Source organism: Saccopteryx bilineata, chromosome 6, assembly GCF_036850765.1.
Source record: "Saccopteryx bilineata isolate mSacBil1 chromosome 6, mSacBil1_pri_phased_curated, whole genome shotgun sequence".
Classification (NCBI taxonomy): domain Eukaryota; kingdom Metazoa; phylum Chordata; class Mammalia; order Chiroptera; family Emballonuridae; genus Saccopteryx; species Saccopteryx bilineata.
The window spans coordinates 92,208,032-92,230,513 of NC_089495.1; the positions used below are offsets into that span (position 1 = coordinate 92,208,032).

General features: G+C 39.3%; 1 protein-coding gene across 2 annotated transcripts in view; it reads left to right on the top strand.

The window, feature by feature from the left end:
* DIAPH3 (diaphanous related formin 3) overlaps window positions 1-22,482 on the top strand; it is a 522,381-nt gene that overhangs the window by 114,445 nt on the left and 385,454 nt on the right. For both annotated transcript variants that reach the window (XM_066236696.1, XM_066236697.1), the window contains one exon: window positions 2,882-3,012. In XM_066236696.1, the coding sequence (XP_066092793.1) occupies window positions 2,882-3,012 (131 nt within the window). The remainder of the gene's footprint in view (window positions 1-2,881; window positions 3,013-22,482) is intronic.

Genomic DNA, 22,482 nt, shown 5'->3' on the forward strand with positions numbered 1-22,482 from the left:
TTTCCAATCCACCCACCCCTCAAGCTGGTATTGGTTAGGTCATCATGATTAGTAGATGGTAATACCATTCATTTAGTTGTTGAGATCAAAAGCTTTGGCATCATCTTTAAATTTTATTTCTTTCATACGTTACATCCAAACTATTAGCATATCTTGTCTGCTCCACCTCCATGTCGAGCAGCTCGCCTGTTTTCCACCATTGGCAGCTTATCCACACTGCTGGCTGCTCTTGACCGAGCAATAGAATAGTTGGTTTACTTGTTTCATGTTTTGTCGCTTACAGTCTGTTGCCACACAGGACTTTGAGTAATTTTTAAAAAATGCTTATTACATCTTTTCTATGCTCAGTGCCCTCCAATAGTATTCCATCTACTCAGAATAAAACTTAGAATCCTACAAACCATGGTGAGTACTTTATCAGTGGCTTGCAAACTTTTTCTTAGGAGCCGGATTGTAAATATTTTAGACTGTGTATGTCGATGGGGTCTCAGTTGATGCTGTTTTGTCTTCCTCCTCTCTTTATTCCTGCACCTACTACCCCCCCCCTCCCCTTTTTACAAGTATTTCAAAATGTACAAAGCATTCTTAGCTCAAGGGTCATACAGAAACATCTGGCACTCAGACTGTGGTTCTTCTGTCCTGACTCCAGGGTCCAAAGCTGGCCTGTTTTGTCTGTCCTTGTCATCTCTAACTGTCGTGCTCACTGAGATTTAAATGCAGCTTCTTGCTGTCCTTTGAACATACCAAGTTCATTCCTGCCTAGGCCTTCGTATTTGCTCTTCTGTTTGTTTAGGATGTCATTCTCCCACACTTCCCGTGTCCTCTCTTCTTTACTCTGGTCTCTGCGCAAATGTTAGTTTCTTAGAAAAATGTCATTTGCTCAAACTTGTAATTCTTAAATAGCTATGTTCCCTATCACTCATTCTCCTTTTTTCATCTTTCCATTCAAGGAAGTGGCACCACATTTTGGTTTAGACCAAAAACCTAAGAGTCATCTTTGACTTTTATGTTATCCTGCATCCGCATCATGTGAAACAAGGCGTAACACACAGTAGGCATTCATATATCTTTTAAATAATAAGTGTAAAAATTATTTTAATACAACAGAGTGGTGCGTGTTTTGACAAAGGACCCCATTGATGACAAAGGGACTCAGTTTGTACGGCTCATTAAAGGCCTGTCCGAGAGGTTGGTCTCAGCCTAGGTCTCACTGATACCGAGGACGCCCAGGACTAGGCCTGTGCAAAGGTGTAGGTGTGACGGTGAGGTTTGGGGGCGAGGGGAGGGTGTTAGAGGCAGGAATCCCAGGTGAAAGTACAGAGGTCTTTAGGCAATTTATTGCTTAATAAATTATTCAAGCTGAAAAACAATACAGCTGAAATAAAGAAGTATTTTTAGGCGGTAAGTTTAAGTCTGTTTTTCTCCGCATTCATTGGAAAAATCTATTTGCTGCCCCACTTAAAAAGTTGTCCACCTTTAACCCTTCCTCTAACCAAACACGCCAAAAATTAAGAGCTCTGCTTTTGTGCCTTGAACTAAAATAGTCCTAGAGAAATATTGACAGTTTGGCCTTGGTTCTTTTATATAAATGGAACCATGCTCTTTTTTTCTCTGACTTCTTTAACTCAGCATAGCATTTTTGGATTCGTTTATTCTGTTGTATTATCAGTAGTGAAAATTTTTTTTTATTATTGTGTAGTATTCCATTGTATGGATATAACCCAACTTGTTGATAAATACTTGGGTCATTCCCAGTCTAGCTATTACAAATAAAAGTGTTCCCCTCCTGCTTACAACCTAGTTGTGCAGTTGCTGAGTCCTATGGTTAGTGTATATTTAGCTTTAAAAGAAACTGTTGGAACTTGCAAAGTGGCAATATGATGTTACATCCCCATCAATCATGTAGGAGAGGTCCAGGTGCTTCACATCCTCACCAGTCTAGGGAGTACTGTAGTGTTATTTTAATTGTTTTAATTTGCATTTCCCTGTTGATAAATGATCATGAGCAGCATTTCATATGATTATTGGCCATTTGTGTATCATCTTTTGTGATTGGACTTTTGTGTTACTACTTTTGAGTTGTAGGAGTTGAACTATTTTGAACACAGATCCTTCATGAGTTATATTTATCATTGGGAGAGGCAGTCTGTCACGGGCCCTGAATATCACTATATTATTTCTGGTTATGTGAAGAATTCAAGACTTGACTGCTCTTGACTGAGGCCATTTCTCAGGGTTGTGTTTGCAATGACTTAGCCTTAGAAGTGAAGTTATGTTTGTCTATGGATAACGACACTGTGCACTATAAAAACAGTGCATCTCCAAGCTCATTCTCCCCTGTAATGCAGTTCACTGGTGCCGGCGCCCGTCATCCATCGGGGCCCTGCGTCATCCCTGTGGGAATTGGTGGGCTGGGGAACAAATGTGCATAATAATGTTTTTGACTCTACTGTAGGATTCTTGTGTTTTCTGTCAGCATCCCTGAAACAGTAGCAGGCTAACATGGCTTGTATATAGGGTAAAATCTCAGGCTTTTTGTGTTGCTTGGAATATTTATTTTAATGTTAAGTTCCGGTTTTTGAGTGCACCAAAAATACGTTACTATATATTAACGTATTTTCTGTGATATTACTTTGTTGTTTTTCATATTTTTGATTTGAAAAAGTACTTTAATTTGTAAACCGTTTGATATTCTACTATCTTTTGTGGATACCATGAATTATGAATTATGAAGTAAGGAAATAGCCTCTCAAAGTAATGTTTCTCTAAGTAGTCATGAGCAGCTGCTAATCTGAAAGGTCGGATCATGTAATTTTATTACTTTAATGGATAATCTTCACACACTATGAATTAATTTTTTATTTTTTTACTTACTTTACAGGGAAGTCTTAAGAGAAATCGGCAAATTTCACCTCAGGAATTTATCTATGAGCTGAAAATGGGGCCTGCAGATGAGAGACTTGTCACATGCCTGGAGTCGCTGCGCGTGTCTTTGACTAGTAATCCTGTGAGGTAATTCCTATTTCTGAACGTCATTCAGCCATGTTATTAAATCAAACAGTTGTTATTAATCTGTCACTTTTATGTCATACTTTCTTCTGTAATTGGTGGTCTGTATACCTCAACAACTAATTAAGGTAGTAATTGAATATATTATATGTATATGCATGAAAAAATAGAATTTTGATTGTACTTTTGTATTTATTACTGAGTAATACATATCCCATGGGCTTTAAAAAAAATCTGTGCGTGAGCCCACATCGAACTGCATTGAATAGGTATGAAACTGGGAGAGTTTTTCTTTTATTTGGTGCAGATTTCACATGTCTATCGTCTTTTGTTGCTTTCCTGTGACCGGTCAAAAGTGCATCATGACTTTACGGACACACTATATATATGTTTTCTGAGGGTTAGAATGACAAACTGTGATTGGTTGTTAATATGTAAAAGATCTCTTCGATATTCTCTCTAATTATTAATTTTTTTGGACATTCTTATATGTTGCAGTTTAGCCATGACAAGTCTATTATGAGGTTTTTGAATGGGAAAAGGTATGGAATTAAATAAATGATAGAGAATTAAAGATATATATATAAAGATGGGTTTTGGAGGACGGCATGGCGAATAGTCTTATTGTTTCTAAGTTGATGCTATGGCGGCTCCCAGAAGCGCATTTGTTTTTATTTAGGAAAAAAACGTGGTTTATTAGCAATTCAATTGTTTCCAAGACAACACAAAGATAATTCTTACCATACTATTTAGATTTAACTTTTACCAATAAGAAATTAGCTTCCAGCCTTTTTTGGAGAACATGAGTAGGACAGGTGAAAATCAGGTATAGCTGTTTGTTAACTGGGCAGGTAAGGTGGGGGTTAGGCCTAGCACCTTTGTCCCCTGGATATCCATATTGTAAAACACCCTGTTTATATTTCGGTCCCCAACAGATCCCCCTTTTGTATTTATTAAAATTTTAATTCGTGTATTGTGATTTATATTTCTTTGAATTTCCATGTTTCAATTTGGAGGCAGATTGGAAAAATATGATATAAAATAAATAATAAAGTTAAAATAGTCAATGTTAATAGATATTATAACAAGTGTTTTAATATAATGAAGTGATTAAAGCCTATTAGATTATTAAGCAAAGTTTTAACTAATATAGTAGGACATAAAAATGAGACTAAGAGACATGGACAAGAGTGTGGTGGTTACCGGGGGTGGGGGGGAGGGGGGCAGGAGGGAAGGAGGGGAAGGGGGAGGGGGAGGGGCACAAAGAAAACCAGATAGAGGGTGACGGAGGACAATCTGACTCTGGGTGATGGGTATGCAACATAATTGAATGACAAGATAACATGGACATGTTTTCCTTGAATATATGTACTCTGATTTATTGATGTCACCCCATTAACATTAATAAAAACTTATTTAAAACAAATAAATAAAAAAATAAAAAAAGGAAAGGAAAAAAATAAAATAAAATTTTTATAGTTTTAAATGTTTTTAATATGTTAATGTATTTTCACCAAGTCCATGTCGATATTATTATTATTTTATATTATTTGTAAATGTAACCCAATTTTATTTCAGTTTGAGAACTGTCCTAAGGAGCAAGAGTCACACATATTTAGGAAAAGTTTACAAGGTATTGGAGTTGTGGTTATATTTTCTACATTTTGTAGTTAGAATCTAAGTTTTAATGACTGTTGTTTTTAGTTGGCAATGATTTAGGTAAACTGGAAAAGCCATTTGTAGCATGTATGGAGATGGAGCTTTTGCTTTTTTTAAATTGGAGAGGTGAACCCAGGGTGCCTTTCCCTGGAGCTTTGTAATAGTGATGTGGTGAAGAGAATTTTGGGATATACTGCTGGGTGGCAGAGGTAAATTTGTCTAAATTAGGAGCAAGTTTTAGCCTAAAATAGGCATGGGGTATTGAGGCAAGAGGAATAAAGAAAACACTATATATTAAAGTAGCAGAAAATAAGACTATTAATACTTATAATAGAGATTTTCAAGGGATGAATAAAAATTTGAATATTTAGGCAAGGCATAGTAAGTGGCCTTTGTGTCCATAAGAAATGAGATTAGTTTACTTGCTATTTGGAAGAAATATCCTAGGCTTATTTATAGTGATGTGAGATGGGGTTGATGGCCCTGGGCACCTTTAGTCTTCAGTGGCAAGTCCCAGAAGGCTGGTCAAGGTCAAGTTGCATGTGGCTGGAGCAGGGCTGAAGAGACTGGACTCTCTTTCAGAGAAGTGAGGGGGCAGCTTACTTTCCAGTGTCCCTTTTTTTCACCACAAAAGCATGTCCCTGGTTGGGGCAGAGAAGCCTGGCAGGCTTTAGCTCAATGACCTTTTTTTTTTATTTTTTGAAGCAGGGCCTTGATGGAGTCCTTTGAAGCCCCTTTGGGGTGTTGGAGCCTTTGTGGGCATATGCCAAGAATTGGTATTTTGCCTAATTTTTTTTTTTGTCTTTGTCTGCCTTTTTTGTTCCTTTTTTGGTTATTATAGACCTTAAAATCCATGCTTAGAAGATCTTGTTGAGCGGTTTGAGGGTCATCATTTGCCTATATTAAATTTTTTTTGTATATTTAGAGCTGATTGGAAAAAAACAAAACAGCGTTATTAGCTGGATTAAATAAAAGAGGGTAGAAGTTTGCAGGAGAAAGAAAAGAAGTTTGGCATCTCCGGTAGGATTTGAGAGTCTCTTAGCTGTTGAATAACCCTGTATATTAGCATTCAAAATAAATTTTTTTAAAGTAAAAAGCATATTAAGATAGATTTGCAGGAGTACCAGGATATGACTCCTCCCCTTTTTAATATTATTTATAATTGATTTAGAAGCATTTGTTGAGCATATTTTATATTTTTATTTCAAAAATTGCAAGAAATATTTGTTTTTATGTTAATTTTTAATAAAATATAGTAAATGCATTTTAAGCAATATTTTTATATTTATTAAAATATTTTTATTTTATTAATAGGCAAATTAAAGAGTATATTAAAGTTGGAAAATTTCAGTGTGGCTTTCATTTTTTTGTTAGGCAAATTTATTTTGTTTCAAGTTTTGTAGCTGTAGTAAGCCTGAAGTTTGAAGCAGTTTAGCCAAAATTAGCAAGTTTTTAGGATTTATATTTCATTTTATTTAAATTTAAATGAGCATGCTATATTTGTTTTAATTAAAATTAAAAATTTGTAGGGATGATATTATTTTATTTTTTTAATATTAAAGCCGGCATTTCCAATTTTTTGCATTGAAGAATTTAAAAAATTATATTTAGACAATGTTAAAGATCAAACACAAACAAGAATTAGACAAGGTAGACAAATTAGAGAGAAACCTGAGATTTTAGAAATTAGAACGTGGCCTGCCTGATTTTTACGCAGGGCTATTTTGATAGGAACGTAAAGGATAGAAACTAAACAGAATTTTTTTTTTAAAGTTTCGAGAATGGCTGTTTATGAGATTCTGTTTAGCTGCATTTAAACAGGCATTTCCTTCGCCCTCTTTTTAGGCATAGAATAGGAAAGAAATAAGATGAGTTTAGAGAAAGAGAACAATGGGAAAAAGTTGTAATTTTCCCAAATTCTTAAGTCTTTTTATTTACTAAAGAAAATTAGATAATAACACAACTTTAAAATGCATCTTAACCTTTTAATTATTCTTAAATTCTAATAGCTGTTACAATTGGCAGCCTAAATCCCTTCATTTCAGCCCCCCCCCCCCCAAAGGCAAGTTTAGCTTATTTGGGAGGGGAATATTTTCCAGCTCCTCTTCTGGAGCTGGGCCTCCCAGGCAGTGCGGCACCCGGCACGCACAAAGGTCAGCCTCTCGTAGAGCCACCACCGCTGGCACCCCAGCGGCCATTGGGATTTGGGGCCCCGGCCTTGGCAGCATTTCCTTTGTTGTTTCGCGAGCTCGCGGGAGTACAACATTCTAGCATAGGAGGCTGTGCTGCGTATCCTGCGCGCACGCCTGCGGGACACCCTTCGCTGCCTGTGCTTCCCAGAGGGGACCATGGCGGGCCGCGCTGGTGGTGGCACGGCTTCTACCGCTTGCACTTTTGGGAACTTGGCGGCGTCTGGAGCTTTGTATTTGGGGCGCGCCTTCCCCGCTGCACACCTTATGTATGCGGATTTCGAGCATTGGCCGGAGCTCTCTCCGGCACTGTTTGTGTCTTTTTCGCCTCGCTGATTTGGGAAGCCACCGCTTCTGCCTTTGACGTTGCCTGTTCTCTTCGTTTTGCAGCCATATGCTCTGCCACGCCTGTTCACTTCATTTTGGAGGCACGGGGCAGGGCCAGTCGCGAGGCTAGCACGAGGCCTAGTTCGCGGGCAGCTTTGTCCCTGCTGCTTTATTGGCTCTTGGCTTATTGCCCCTGCCTGGGGAGGCCAGCCTTCTGCTCTTGGAGCGGAGATTTCCAAGGGCCTGAGACAAAGACTTTGAGAGCAGAGAGCTGCAAAGTCGCAAAGTTTAAAATAGCTGTGATAGTCCCATCTCCTGAGTTACTGTCAGACTCCAAGCTTGTATATTTACATTCCTCTGTTTTTACCTTATTATTATTATTTTTTTTTTTTTTCATTTTTCTGAAGCTGGAAACAGGGAGAGACAGTCAGACAGACTCCCGCATGCGCCCGACCGGGATCCACCTGGCACACCCACCAGGGGCGGTGCTCTGCCCCCCAGGGGGCGATGCTCTGCCCATCCTGGGCGTCGCCATATTGCGACCAGAGCCACTCTAGCGCCTGAGGCAGAGGCCACAGAGCCATCCCCAGCGCCCGGGCCATCTTTGCTCCAATGGAGCCTCGGCTGCGGGAGGGGAAGAGAGAGACAGAGAGGAAAGCACGGCGGAGGGGTGGAGAAGCAAATGGGCGCTTCTCCTGTGTGCCCTGGCCGGGAATCGAACCCGGGTCCTCCGCACGCTAGGCCGACGCTCTACCACTGAGCCAACCGGCCAGGGCTGTTTTTACCTTATTTTGATTAAACAACTTATTCTCAAATAAGAACATTTGTACAAAAAGAAAAAGGTCCCTCACTTTTGAACCTAGTATTCCCATAGTTATTTACTCCCAAATTACTTTATTATTATACTCTCCCCCCATACTGTACTTAAAAACTTTACTCTCTAAATGCTTTAACTTACTTTGTGTACTCACTTTTTGGGGGAGTTCCATTACCACTCCGCTTTCCCTTTTTCATGACCCCACATTGGGTGCCAATTGTTGAGGTCCAGCCACGTGTATGGCCAGTATTCACGGCCACCATCACAGCTGCCTGGCCCATGCAGGTTCACATTGGATTCAGACAGACGGTAACAAAACAACAGAGCCACGAACTGGTGGGCCGCCATCTTTAATCCTAGCTTGCATGCAGCGGGCAAGTAAAACATACACTGGGCTCCAAAACCCACTCATTCAGTGCTCACAAAGCTACTGACTTATCCGAGTTTCCTAGAATCAAAGGTTTCTAGCTCACCAGCCTTATTCACCTCTGTTCCCCATCTTCTCTCTGCACCAACTCTGCACAAACTGGCTTCTCTCTTAGCACTCTGCCATCTTGGTTGTCTCTCCTGGCCTCCTCCACGTGGCCTTTCTCTGCTCTCCTCTCTGCTCTCTCCTCTAATGCTAATCTCAGGAACCGAGAGAGCAAACTCCCGGTCTGCCCCATTTATAATGTAGAAATCCAAGCCTTTAATTCAATATACAAAATAGGGAAGTCTCTAATACAAAGTCATTTATCTGAGGCATGATGGGTTTGTACCACCCCACATCAAAAAGGGTGGGAAAGACTTAGTTCTAAAACCAAACCTCAGGCTACAAGGATCCTGTCTGCCCATAGCCCGCCCCCAACACACATAATATCACCTGGGCGACAGGCTTCCATGTGGGCAATGCCATCTTTAACAAAGTGAGTATAATATATTTTATCTGCCCAACACTATGACAAGTCTATTATGGGGTCCTCGAATGGGAAAAAGTATGGAATTAAATAAATGATAGAGAATTAAAGATATATACATAAAGATGAGTTTGGGAGGATGATACGGCGAACAGTCTTTACTGTTCCTAAGCCTATACCATGGCAGCTCCCAGAAGCACATTCATTTTTATTCAGAGTAAAAAACGTGGTCTATTAGCAATTCAGTTGTTTCCAAGACAACCAAAGATAACCTCCACCATACCATTTAGATCTAACTTTACACCAATAAGAAACTAGCTTCCAGCCTCCTCTGGAGAACATGGGTGGGACAAGTGAGAATCAGGTGTAGCTCTTTGTTAACTGGGCATGTAAGGTGGGGTGTTAGGCCTAGCACCTCTGTCCCCTGGATATTCAGATTGTAAAAACACCCTGTATATATTTCGGTCCCCAACACTTATAGTTAGACTATAGTATGAACAAATTATTGGCAGTACAAGTATATATTTAAAACAGAAGGACCTTACTTGACAAGTATGAAAGTGAGTGAGGTTTAATTAAGGAGTGTGAAGAGTGAACAAAGAATCATTAGTATATTTCAACTTGATCTTTAGTTTTTCATATTTTGCCATTTCTAATCTGTTCTATAGACTGTAAATTAATAGTGGGCATGAGACCAGGGACTTTATATATCTTATTTACCTCTCTTTATTAGATAGTGCTTTGTACATAGAAGGTGCTTGGTAAAGATTTGTTGATTAAAGCAGTAAAGTTTGATTTTAGTCTCATTAAGTCTTACCTTGCCTATTGTTAGAAACAAAGTTGAATTAGGAATTTTATCTATAGATATAATCATACAGGAAGAGCGCTAATTTCTAGATTTGTCTGTACCTGTTAAATGTATTCATTCAAAAAAATAATTACTGAAGTTCTACTACTTTCCAAGTACTATCTTGGATGTAGGGCTTGAGAAGAGAGCAAAGATGATCTAGGTCTTGTTTCTCTGGAGTTTAAATGTAAGAAGAGAGTATTTTGGGATTGAATGAGGAAACACACTCATTTCTCAGTTTATCTCGCAGCCACTGGCCAATGAAGAGATTCATGTCTTTTTAATATAATTAAAAGTAGACTTTACCTTTTTATCTTCATTTTGTAAGTGAATATAATAGCAAAAGAAACACTTAAAAAGGGTTTTATGTATAAATTCGTGCCCATTACAAGGAATACTATTATTTTTTGTGATTTCACCGAAAAACACTGATGGGGAAGCATTTAAGATCTTTTTTTTTTTTTTCATTTTTCCGAAGCTGGAAACAGGGAGGCAGTCAGACAGACTCCCGCTTGCACCCGACCGGGATCTACCCGGCATGCCCACCAGGGGGCGATGTTCTGCCCCTCTGGGGTGTTGCTCTGTTGCATCCAGAACCATTCTAGCACCTGAGGCAGAGGCCACAGAGCCATCCTCAGTGCCCGGGCCATCTTTGCTACAGTGGAGCCTTGGCTGCGGGAGGGGAAGAGAGAGACAGAGAGGAAGGAGAGGGGGAGGGGTGGAGAAGCAGATGGGCGCTTCTCCTGTGTGCCCTGGCCGGGAATCGAACCTGGGACTCCTGCACGCCAGGCCGACGCTCTACCACTGAGCCAACCGGCCAGGGCGCATTTAAGATCTTGCTCCCCGGAATATATCATCAGTTTGGCTCAAATAAACTCATAAAAAAACAACAACTAAAATCACTGGGGAATAATGTAATGTGTCTCTTTCATTTGAACCTAATTTAAAAATATCAAACACTTATGGAATTATTTCCCCAAGAATGACCAGTTCTAGAATATATTATCAGAAAGTCACAGGTGATGTGCATGCACCCTAAAAAGTAGTCTTTTTTATAAGGGCTAGCAAATCATATCGAAGGATTCTTTTTCTGCAATCATAACTTTTTATATAGACAGAAAATTGAGACAAAATTTGAGAACATTTCTGTATCTAGCACTGATTAGAGCCGTGATGGTGAACGTTTTTATAAAAACTGCCCACTTTTGCAGTGCTGGTCAGCCTGGTCTCTCCCGCCAACTTTTGGGCGTTTCAGCTTTCATGGTGTCCTTCTGCCCACTAGTGGGCGGGAGAGACCAGGTTGACCAGCACTGCAAAAGTAGGCAGTTTTTTTTGTTTTTGTTTTTTTAAAGATTTTTTTTTTAATTCATTTTAGAGAGGAGAGGGAGAGACAGAGAGAGAGAGAGAAGGGGGGAGGAGCTGGAAGCTTCAACTGCCATATGTGCCTTGCCCAGGCAAGCCCAGGGTTTTGAACCGGCGACTTCAGCATTTCCAGGTCGACGCTTTATCCACTGCACCACCACAGGTCAGGCAAAAGTGGGCAGTTTTTATAAAAAGGTTCGCCATCATGGGATTAGAGGAATGACTTAGCTGGACATGTAAAACTTGAAATTATGCTTATGCTCAAATCTTTAGATTTTGCTGTCAGTACATATCTGCTGTCAGTTTTTCCTATTTTTTTTTATATGTACAGTATGTGAGTAAATTTTAAGAGAGAAGGAGTTCTAATTTGTGTAAGCTTTTGAGATCATTGTTTGACCTGTGCTGCTATTGAGAACATTAGCATTGAAATTCTTTATTGTTTTTGAATAGAGTTGAAAAAAGAAACAAGTGAACTGATTAATGGTGACTCTCCAATGCTGGGATCAGGATTTGTTTAAACCAAAAACCCAAGGATAAATAAAATAAGAGACACCTGCTGCAACCCCAGCTGATAATGCAGTATTTTTAGAGCCATGCATCATCTTTTTAAACTCTACCTAGCAATTATGATCCACCTCAACCTTTTACTATACAGATAGTGAATTACGTAAAAACCAGTGAGAGGCCTTGGCTGGTTTGCTCAGTGGTGGAACGTTAGCCCAGTGTGTGGATGTATGTCCTGGGCTTGATGGCTAGTCAGAACACACAGGAGAAGCTCCCATCTTCTCCTCCACCCCTCCCCCTTCTCTCTCTCTGTCTCTTTCTCCCTCTCCTCTTTCCACAGCCATGGCTCAATTGGCGAGTGCATTGCCTCAGGTGCTGAAGATGGCTCCCTGAAGCCTCTGCCTTAGGTGCTAAAAATAGCTCGGTTATGAGCATGGCCCCACATAGGCAGAGCATCAGCCCCAGATGGAGATTGCCAGGTGTATCCTGGTTAGGGCGCATGCAGAAGTCTATCTCTTTATCTCATCTTCTCTCCCTTGGAAAAGAATAAAAAAATAAATAAATAAATAAACACCAAGGAGTTAAATACCAGATTTGCCTTGTTTTATAAGGAGTTGATCTAAAGATTACAGAGTTCTTCTGTTTGAAATTTTATTGCTTATTCAATATTGTTGGTGACACTTTTGTAGTAAAAGACAAAATTGCTTTATTTTGGAAACATTAGAGAAGTGAGTAAGTTCTTCAAGTAATCAAATATTACTTTTCACTAGTGGATCTTAACATAGTCAACAATTACATTTAGGCTATCAAACATGTTGAGATGGAAATGTAAAAAGGTAGACACTACCATCATTATGATTGATACCAAGCATTTTAGTCTATATCCATCTATGCATGTAGCAAAGTAATTATAGAATGCATCATCATTTTCTTCAATTTGATGCAGCTGTCAAGGATACGATTTTTGTTTTAGAAAACCCAGTCTCATCAGGTCTTTTTGTGTTTTGTGATTTTAGGCATTATTTGCCTTTATTCACAGTTAACATTTTGAAGTGTACAAGAAATATTTATACGTTTTGAAGTTTACAAGAAATACTTTCTCACCAAGGTTATCTTTTTGTTAGAAGATTTATAAGGAGGTTTCATAACTAGGTTTGATTAAATTAATAACTGTGACTTCCCAGAAAATCAGTTTAGAAAAATTGCAGTCAAAATAAGTTTGTTTCCTGCAAAGCAAGTGAGCAGCCTTAATGTGTCATTGTTCCATTTAATCAGTGTCATGTTTGAAATCTAGTTTCTCTCCTTTGCTGGGCTTGAACACACAAAGCCAGCGGAGCTTAGCTTTGGTGTTGATGTGTGTTTTGTGCATGCACTGCACGTGTGGTGAGAGAATAGAAAAGCTGTGGTGAGCAATGCAATCGCTGTACTCATTGGTATCAACATGAATTGAAGAAAAAGTTAGGACCAAAAAATTTGAAGTTACTAGTACTTTGATTTATTTAAAATTGTTTTACAAAATGTTAAACATATTAAAAAAGCTGTTTGTTACAACAGTAAAACAAGTGCCCACTCATCTATTGATGAGGCTAAGATATACAATATTGCCTATGCCTCTAAGCTTTCATGTGTCCCTTCTTAATTCTACGTAGCTTTCTCCCAGTATCCTGAATTTTAGGCTTATCATTTTCTTTTTATTTTTCTTATTGGTTTCATACCCTTTCCAACTCTATGTAAATGACATCATTTTTCTGAGACTTGAATTTTCCTTTCTCTTTTAGATTTGTGTATATTGAAATGTGCTGCTTCTCACATTGTATTGCAGTTAATCTTTTATACCTTTATTTTATACTTTAAGGGTATCTAAATAACATGAATGCTTTTTAAAAAATGCTACCTGATAATGTTTGTCTTTATCTTGCAGTTTTATCTTTTTATGTTGATTATGCAAATATATTGTACTTTATATTTGATATTTCATTTTGAATTTTTAAAAATTTTATTTTTTTTAGCAAGAAAGAGGGAGAGACAGAGACAAAGAGAGGGACAGATAAGGACAGACAGACAGACAGGAAGGGAGAGAGATGAGAAGCACCAACTCTTCATTGCAGCTCCTTAGTTGTTCATTGACTGCTTTCTCATATGTGCCTTGACCAGGGGGCTCCAGCTGCGCCAGTGACCCTTGGCTCAAGTGAGTGACCTTGGGCTTTGAACCAGCAACCATGGGGTCTTGGATCCCACACTCAAGCCGGTGACCCTGCGCTCAAGCTGGTGACCTTAGGGTTTCCAACCTAGGCCCTCCCTCTGCGTCCCAGGCCAACACTCTGTCCACTGCACCACTGCCTGGTCAGGCTCATTTTGAATTTTGAATTACTTTCTCCATGTTCTCTTCCTTCTTCTTCTTCCCTCTTCCCCCTTCCCCCTCTTCCCCCTTTCCCCTCTTCCCCCTTCCCCCTCTTCCCCTTTCTCTCTTCTTCTTCTCCCCTCCCCCCTCTTCTCCCTCTCTCCCCTCCCCTCTCTCCCCTCTCTCCCCTCCCCCCTCTTCTCCCTCTCTCCCCTCCCCTCTCTCCCCTCCCCCCTCTTCTCCCTCTCTCCCCTCCTCTTTCTCCCTTCCCCCTTCCTTCTGCTCCTTCTTTCCTCTCTGTATTCTTCTTTTCCTTCTTCCTTATCCTTAATTCTTTTGGATAGATTTTTAATCTTTTATTTCATTTTTCCGCATTTACTGATTTGGAAGACATTAATATTTTTTGATTCCATAACAAAAATATTTAACATGCACATCCTTTAAAAGGAAATTTAACATGCATGTATTCGAATGGATAAAAATATACAAGGTTTTTTTCTTTTGAACCTAAGAATGCTTTAACACCAATCACCCTCTGATTTCTATGTTATTTTTGTGTGTTTTTTTAAATTTTAAATTCACTATTACTATTGAGTTATACTACAAATGTGTGTATGTATATATGCTATAATCACATATATACTCATTCTTTTTTGAGTCTTGTACATTTTTTTCTCTCATTATTGTACTTTTGCTTTAGGACATCATTAAGTGACGGTTTCCCAGTCCGAATCCTGGTATTGGTTTTTTCTTTTTACTCTTAGTCATATCTTGCTTCCTTGTATATTTTGTAACTTTAGAGTGTAACCTCCTATTCCTTAGAACTTTACATTTGAGATTTATGTGGAAGATACATTCTGTTAGAATAAATCAATGTATTTCTACTACTGGGAGTATAGAGATACTAATGACCTGGTACCACCTCAAACTAAAATTACTGGCTTGTTGAGAACAGAATGTCTAGCCTGTAGAAAAGTCTTACAAGATTTTATTTGAGCCCCAAATCTGAGGACATGCCCAGAAGCAAAATCTCAATGGATTGAGTTAGATCTCAGGAGAATGGCAGTTTTGTAGCTTACTTTATGCATTAGAATCAAAAGACAAGACATAAGGAAAGTCCGTGAAACCAGGGGTGGTAGATGACAGGAGTGGGAGCAAGCAAAGCAGGTTATCTCTGGAATTGGATAAAAGGCAAATGGACAGACATAGTTGTGTTACATTGGTGGGTACACTATAGTTAATAAATAGCATTTGCAGCACCTACAGATGGTACACAGGCAACAAGATAGCAATGAGAGGTTCTCTGGTCTCTTGTTTAAGTGGTTTGGTGCTGGCCGTTGTGCCTTCCAGGGGTAGAAAAGGAAGATTACACTGACGCTTCAAAGGCACGTTACCCTAGGTGCATAAAGACAGTAGTTGCAATTAAGGTAAAGAATGACCTTTGTCAAACTACGTAGGGTTACTGTGAACCATGACCTGCTTTAATTAGTGATTTTTACATTCAGACTATTTTGGGTAGTTGCTGTCAGTCAACAGGTTTGGAAAGCCTGCCTTGTGCAGCCGGTGTGGCCACCCTCCCATCCCCTTGCCCTTGGCCCGTCAGGTTTAGTATGTGGCCTCTTTTTCATTCATAGGCTTAAGCTTTGTTTGTTTGTTTGCCACATGAGTACCTTACATGTGATAAATTAGAACAAACCCACCTTGATCTCATGTGTTAAGCAGGGTAATTTTTAGTTTGCCTTCTTACTGAAGATGTGACCCTTTCAGATCCTCCTGTTTTGCCTGTGTGTCTTAGGCTTGATGGTGGCCTGTAGACTCTAGCTCTTTCCTTTCACTCTGCACAGCTATGACAAGGCAAATGTTGGACTTCCAGGGCTTTGCCTGTGTCCTACAGAGTTAATGGGGCTTGAGGCTGGCTTACCTCTCTGAATTTCTCTCTTTCTCTCTAAATCTTGCTTTTAAAGAGAGTTGACTTTCTTATCATCTTAGTTATAAATTTTTTTCCTTTTTCTTTTTAAAGATTTTACTTATTGATTTTTTTTAAGTGAGAAGCTGGGAGTCAGAGAGACTGACTCCTGCATGTACCCCGACTGAGATCCACCAGGCAAGCCCCCTATGTGGTGATGCTCTGTCCATCTGGGGCTTTTGCTCCATTGCTCAGCAACTGAGCTATTTTAGTGCTTGAGGCAAGATCATGGAGCCATCCTCAGTGCCCAGGGCCAACTTACTCCAACCAAGATATGGCTGTAGGAGAGGAAGAGAGAGATAGAGAGAAAGAAGGGAAGGGTGGAGAAGCAGATGGCCACTTCTCCTGTGTGCCCTGAAAGGAAATTGAACCCAGGACATCCACATGCCAGGTTGATGCTCTACCAGTGAGCCAACCAGCCAGGGCTTTATTTATTGGTTTTAGAGAGAGAAGAGAGAGAAAGGGGAGGGATGAGTGGGAAGCATCATAGTAGTTGTTTCTCATACATGCCTTGACTGGGCAATCCCAGGGCTTTGAACTGGTGACCTCAGCATTTCAGATCCACGATCCATCCCCTATGCCACCACAGTCAGTCAAATATTTTTTTTCTTTTGAAAACATTAAATGTATTGAGTAATAAACATTGGTTAATAACATTATATACATTACAGGTGGGAAATATTATCATTTGATATCTGTATACCTTATTGCATATTTACCACCCAAAGTGTAGTTTGCTTCTGTTACCATGTATTTGACTCCCCCTACCCAATTTGCTCTCCCCTCTGGTACCCACCATTCTGTTAGGTTTCAGGTGTACAATTTCATCATATATCATCTGCGTATTATATTGTGTGTTCACCACTCTGGCCTCAGATACAAATTTAAAATCATGTTTCTTTGACTCTTGTTGAGAAGGTGGTTGTAAATTTCTGGTTTACTATCAGGAAAAAAGTATTATATAAAGAATCTTAAATTATAGCCTGACCTGTGGTGGCGCAGTGGATAAAGCATCGACTTGGAAATGGTGAGGTCGCTGGTTCGAAACCCTGGGCTTGCCTGGTCAAGGCACATATGGGAGTTGATGCTTCCAGCTCCTCCCCCCTTCTCTCTCTCTGTCTCTCTCCCTCTCTCTCTCCTCTCTAAAAATGAATAAATAAATAAAAAAGAATCTTAAATTATAAAAGCATTACATTTCTATGTCAAACACCCAGATTTCTTAGAAGGACATAAACACACGCAAGTCTTCTTCCTTTTTGTCATTTGATTACCAGACCTGCTGCTCAGTGGTGAACTTTCATTCATAGTTTCTTTGCCCCATATTTTTAATACATATGTTAGGATGTTCATACTTATTTTACTTTTTTACGTTACTTGTGCTTACTTTTTTATTTTTTAAAGTAGAACCTCAGAAGTTACCCTGCAGGATATTACTGTAACTACTTATATATTTAAATTTAGCATTCTTATTCTACTATCCTTAAGTCACTGTAAATTCTTTGACTCTTCCAGTTCTTTTTGAACCAGCCTCACCATCTTGCTGGGTCCTTCATTAATGTTGTAAATAACTCTTTGTCACTGTTGACTTTATTTGGTTGAGCCATGTTTTTATCTGTTAAAAATGATGCGTTGACATCAGAGATTTGTGGAATGTGTTTATTCCTCAGAAACATCCTAGAAATTTATTGAGGGAGCGAACCTGGGAAAAGTCCGGGTTTCCTACATTCTCTCTCATTCCCAGGGGTGGAGAGGGACAATGGGTGTGATGAAGAGGTTGGGTATTCTTTGAGTGAGGAAGTCATTTTGTCCCTCCTTAAACTTTTTCCTCCCTTTTAAAAAAACCCAAAAGATTTTAAGTTACAGTTCACAATCAATATTTTATTGGTTTTAGGTGTACAGCATAGCAGTTAGACATTTCTATTAACTCACAGTGTGACTTCCCTAGTAAGTCTAGTGCGACCCTGATACCACACAGTTATTACCTTAGTATTGACCATATTCCTTATGTTGTATTTCATAGCCCTGTGACTGTTTTGTAACTGCCAGTTTGTCCTTCTTAATCCCTGCGCCTTTTTTACCTGTTCCCCAACCCTTCTGTCTGATAATTCTTACTTCGTTCTCTGTATCTGTAGGTTTGGTTCTCTTTTGTTGGTTGACTTATTTTGTTTTTTAGATTTCACATTTAAGTGAAATAATATGGTATTTGTTTTTCTGTTTGACTCATTTCACTTAGCATAATATGCTTTAGGTCCATCTATGTTGCCACAAATGGTAGGATTTGGTGACTGTGTAATATTCTATTATATACATGTGCCATGTAGTTCTTTATCCAGGTGTCTATCAGTGGACACTTAGGTGGCTTCCATGTTTTGGCAATATGTGTAAATAATGTAGCAGTAAACATAGAGATACATATATTAGGTATGTAGTTACTGCAATTTTATTATTCATATTTTTTTAAATCTTTTTTCCCCCCTTCTTGGAAAAGCTTCTTTAACATTTCTTGTAATACTGGTTTGATGGTGATGAACTTTAGCTTCTTGTCTGAAAAGCTCTTTATCTTGGATGCCTTGATGGATACAGCAGCCTTGGTTAGAGGTCCTTGGTTTCCACTTTGCATGTTTCATGCCAGTCGCTTCCCTTCTAGCCTGCAAAGTTCCGCTGAGAATCAGCTGACAGCCTTATGGGAGCTCCGTTGCATAGAGTTAACTGTTTTCCTCTTGTTGCTTTTAAGATTCTCTCTTTGTCTTCAACCTTTGGCATTTTAATCATGTGGTTTCTTGGTGTGGGCCTCTTTGGGTTCATCTTGTTTGGTATACTGCTCACAAAAATTAGAGGATATTTTATAGCTTCATAATCATTTTTTAAATATCCCCTAACTTTGCTTGGCAGTGTCCTTGGCTGTGCTTCCTGGACTTGCAGGCATATTTCCTTCCCCCAAGCCAGTGAAGTATTCTATCGTTATGTTTTTACAAAGCTTTTCAATTTCTTGCTTTCTTTTCTCCTTCTGTACCCCTGTGATGTGAATGTTGTTATGCTTGCTGTTGTCCCGTAAGTCCCTTAAACTATCCTCAATTTTAAATTTCTTTTTTCTTTTTGCTGTTCTGATTGGGTGTTTTCCACTGCCTATTTTTCCAAATCCCTGATATGATCTGTTGCTTTATCTAATGTGCTGTTGATCCTCTGTAATGTATTCTTCATTTTAGGTATTGTGTTCTTCATTTCTGACTGGTTCTTTTGAATGGTTTTTATGTTATGTGTGTGTGTTGTCTCTTTGTTGAAGTACTCTCTGGATCATCTCTTCTTCCCCTGAGTTCTTTGAGCATCTTTATAACCATTGTTTTGAACTTTATATGTGGTAGATTGCTTACCTCCATTTTGTTCAGTTATTTTTCTGGAGGTTTGTCTTGTTCTTTCATTTGGAGCCTGTTTCTTTTTCTCCTCATTTGGCTTCCTCAGTGTATTTGTCCTTACATACTGGCTAGATCTGCTATATCTCCCAGCCTTGGCAGGTGGCCTGATGTAGTAGGTGTCCTGTGGGGCCCACTGGCACAGTCTCCTTGGTCCCTCGTGCTTGGTGCTCCAGGGGTGTCCCTTGTGTGGGCCCTCCCATTGTAGTTGAGCCTTGATTGCTGTTGGCCTATCAGTGGGGTAAGTCGACCCACAGGCTGACTGGCTGTGAGGACTGGCTGTAACTACAGCACACAAACTGATGGGTGGGAGCTGACTCAACAGTGGGGTCTGCTGTAGTGGCGCTAGGTGCCTGCTGGGTTCACACTTTGGATGTGTTGTTTGTGGAGCTGACTAGGTGGTGCCCTAATTGTGGTTTGAATTGATTTTGGAGCCTCTTGGGAAGGCTGTAGTATAGGCCAAGGTCAGCTGCTGCTTGTGCCTGGCTGGGGCCATCTGGTAGGAACTACACAGTGATCTGTGTTGGTCACTGCCTGTGCTTGGCTTGGAGAGGCATGGGAGGGGTTACGCTGCGAACTGAGGCTGGCTGCCACAAGTGCTGGGCTGGGGGACACTTAGAGCTACAGGATACACCGAGGACAGCCACTGCTGTTTGAAATTTGTGGACCTTTGAGAGATTTTAGGGACGTCCCTAGCCTGAGCCATGGCCAGCCACTTTTGAGTAGCTTTCCGAGAGAGGTTCAGCCTGCGTGTGAGCTGGGCAGGCTGGTTCTCAGGGAGTCACCTTGATGGGACCTCAGATTTGGAGCCTGCCTGCTCCTGCAGGCTGAGCATGGGAGGGGGGGAGGGCCCAACAGACTGGTAATGGCGCCCCAAAGCCAGACAGTTCAATTTCTTCCTGGCGTTTTTCCAGATGCTTCCCCAGCTCTGGAGCTCAGAGCCCGTGCTTCCTTCAGCCAGTGATGTCACGTAGGCCCTTTAGGAGGAATGCCTCGGGCTCCAGCAGCCCTCTGTCTCACTGGGTGTAGGCTTCATACCAGTTACTCAAGAGTAGGAGAGCAAAGGTCTGACAGGCAGGCAGTGTTGTCGCTGTGGTCCGTGCCTCTAGCATCAGCAGTGTGGCAGCACATCGTGGGGGCCACAGAAACATCCCCTTTGCTAGGTTAAAATAGTAATGGGATACATGTTTTTTTAAACTATTTTCTTCATAGACATGGGCATTTACTTTTTAAAATAAGTCATTTTTTTTTCTAATAAGTTGTTTTTCTAATAAGTCAAAAAGTGTAGGTAAGATGTTAATATTCTTCCTAACTTCTTTATTGAGACACTGCTATATATCTTAGTATATGCCTTGTATTATTTATGTCTAAATTATCATTCAAGATCCATAACTTTTATGACATTTGATATTGCTTATTAAAGAAATAGTTGTTGAAAATGCCCTCTAATTTTAGGTTATTTTAATCTCCTTTCCAAAGTATGTTAAGTAAATAAAATATTAATGGAAAATGCCCTGGAAGAAAATAACTGTTAATGTTTCAAAAGGGTACTAACTTGATATTTCTAAAGGGCAAGCTAGTACTTTTCAGTACTTTCACAGTTCTTCCAAAGCTGATGTCACTTTTCTGAGACTCTCTAGGAGACTGAATGTTCTGGTAGGAGACTTTCTCTTTTGTGTACTGTCATTCATAGTATAGTGTGACTTTGGCTTGTAGATGTATTAAAATGTTTTATAATTACTTGGTTTCACAGTTAACTTTACCTGTATCTTAAAAGCTTTTACTTAAGTGCAAGGTTAGTAATATTGAAAATAATTGCTTTTAATAGAGAAATATATATTTTTCTTACCTGATGAATAAAAGCTGTGTAGATCAATTTGTATTTGACTTGAAAGGTCCTAGAATCGTAAAATGTTCCAAATCTATTTAAAAATATATTTTCTAGTCTATTTAAAATAAAATGTAAATTGTTGTTTGAATAGCGAAATTATTTTTCTTTTTTCAAAAATGTTGTTAAAAGGTAAAATCAGTCGTAATATACCATAGGATCTTTATTTTAAAAATAGAGTAGTTTGATATTTATGTATAAAAGGAAGAATATGTGACTGAAAACTAATTATTTGAAAAAATTAATTTACTGTTTAAAAGACAACAGCAAAGATAGTGTTATGCCATAACAATTTGTGAAAAACACTGCTAGTAAACTTACACAATTTCTCATGGATATAAAGGGGAAATAAAAGAAACTTCCCTTCTTTTCAATAATAATTGTGTTTTTTGGAAATGTAAACCTTATGTGTTCAAATCTATAGCAGCGATCAGTATGAAGTGACTTACTGAATAGTTTGGTTTCTTTGGCGAAAATACACAGCTTCAGTGGAGAATTACTGCACTGCAGGCACAGAAGCTCCTAGTTTAGTGTCCTGCATATAAAGACTCTATATTGTGTATTCCTTAGACTAAGTATTTTGGCCTAGCTACTATATGTTAGAGTATTGATAGGTGAGTTAAGCAAAGGATTGAAAATATGATCATTTTCTTGGTATCCACTGACAAAACTCTATACAGAGAAATACATATCTATGCATAAAGAAAGGCCTTGATACAAAAGGCAAAGTCTATTGGTAATAGAAGGAAGTTTTAATTTCTATAATTCAGAAAATCTTACAGAGAGTAAGTCCATTATCATCAATATTGGTCATGAATTTCTAGGTTTTTCTTTTTCTTTTCTTTTTTTTGTTATAGGACAATATATGTCAGCAAGTTTTTAGATGTTGAACATGTTTTGTATGTTAAGATTTATAAAAGGTAAAAGGAAAGAAATACCCACCTTAGGATTTTATCCACTGAGATGACCTGGAGTGCCTCTGCAGGGCCAAGAGAAATTGTGTCCTTTGTACAGAAGCCCGGGCGAGCATGCGTGTAGTGATGGGGATGTTCTGTGTGTACGCTGCTCGGTGCCCGCCACATGTGGCTGTCGAGCTAATGTGGTTAAGGTGACTCGGGAATGGAATTTAAGTTTAAATATCCACATGTTGATAGTGGCTGCCCTTTTGAACAACGGGGTTTTAGAGATCAGAATGTTACATACTTTTCCTTGTGCACTTGTTTTGAGACATTGCCCTCTTGAGTCTGTAGGTGTGGCTGCTTTCTCC